Raw genomic sequence first — 929 nt, forward strand, 5'->3', positions numbered from 1 at the left:
AAACGCTGCTGTTGCTGATCTGCCTCTGTGGATGACCCATGCCTCACCGCAGTCTGCCGGATAAATCACTGACGTCAACCACAGAACTTACTTTGTCCATGCGTGCTTCCTCACTGAGCTCCATCTTACATGCATGGTAATCACCATGAACGAACGCCTCGGCCATTAGAGACCGCACTAATACCACTCCTACCCGAACCTACTTACAAAAAATATCAAAGCTACTGTCTAGAAGCGGTCTAATTGACCTTCTCTATAGTATCCCAGTCCTGGTCGGCTCCCAACTTGGATTCCATCATCCTCTGCAGTTGCCGTGTTTGACTAGGGACGGTCTTGCCACTAGCCAATGCCGCCTCATTACTCGCCTCTAGTAGCCTCTTCATACGGAGTTCTGAAATTGCATTAGACATGCTGAACGACAGTTCGCTGAACATGGTGGTGATAGACATAACAGACGAACTAATCTTCTTCACATCACTCTTACTCCCATGTAGGTTTTCCAATCGCCGACGATTGAGCTCAAAGTTAACTTGTGCGCCGACTTGGGAGCAGACGTTGGTGATAGAACAGGAGTACACGCGTGCAGGCAACTCCTCCACCTTCCCCGCTCGAGCATTCCAGTGCCTAACATAACAACACTCATGATGATCACATCACCAGAGTTAGAAATCCTACCGTAGTGTCTCTGTAGCACGATCATGAGCGTCTTGCACGAGCCCATCGGAGCCACGAGGAGCAGCAAACGGGTGACGACCACTATTTGGGGTACACAGCATAGTAAGAACGTTACGAACAGTGACGACCGATATCAGGTTGATCTCTTCTGAGCTCAGCGTTGACAAGAACGGATGAAGATCTCTCGATTTCTCCAGTCTATTAGCCAAGAGTCGACACCACGACATCCACACTGACTTGTCCGTCAGGGAATC

The 929-nt window shown here is 49.4% G+C and overlaps 1 protein-coding gene across 1 annotated transcript; it reads right to left on the minus strand.

The window, feature by feature from the left end:
• Window positions 1–239: 239 nt before the first annotated feature.
• Window positions 240–776, minus strand: Pmar_PMAR028079 (hypothetical protein; the record flags this gene model as incomplete). Its single annotated transcript, XM_002769614.1, has 3 exons — window positions 240–391; window positions 485–624; window positions 676–776. 3 exons carry the CDS (start codon window positions 774–776, stop codon window positions 240–242), a joined length of 393 nt encoding a protein of 130 aa, XP_002769660.1.
• Between the last annotated feature and the right edge of the window lie 153 nt (window positions 777–929).

The sequence above is a fragment of the Perkinsus marinus genome (genome assembly GCF_000006405.1).
Source record: "Perkinsus marinus ATCC 50983 genomic scaffold scf_1104296965390, whole genome shotgun sequence".
NCBI classification, from domain to species: domain Eukaryota; phylum Perkinsozoa; order Perkinsida; family Perkinsidae; genus Perkinsus; species Perkinsus marinus.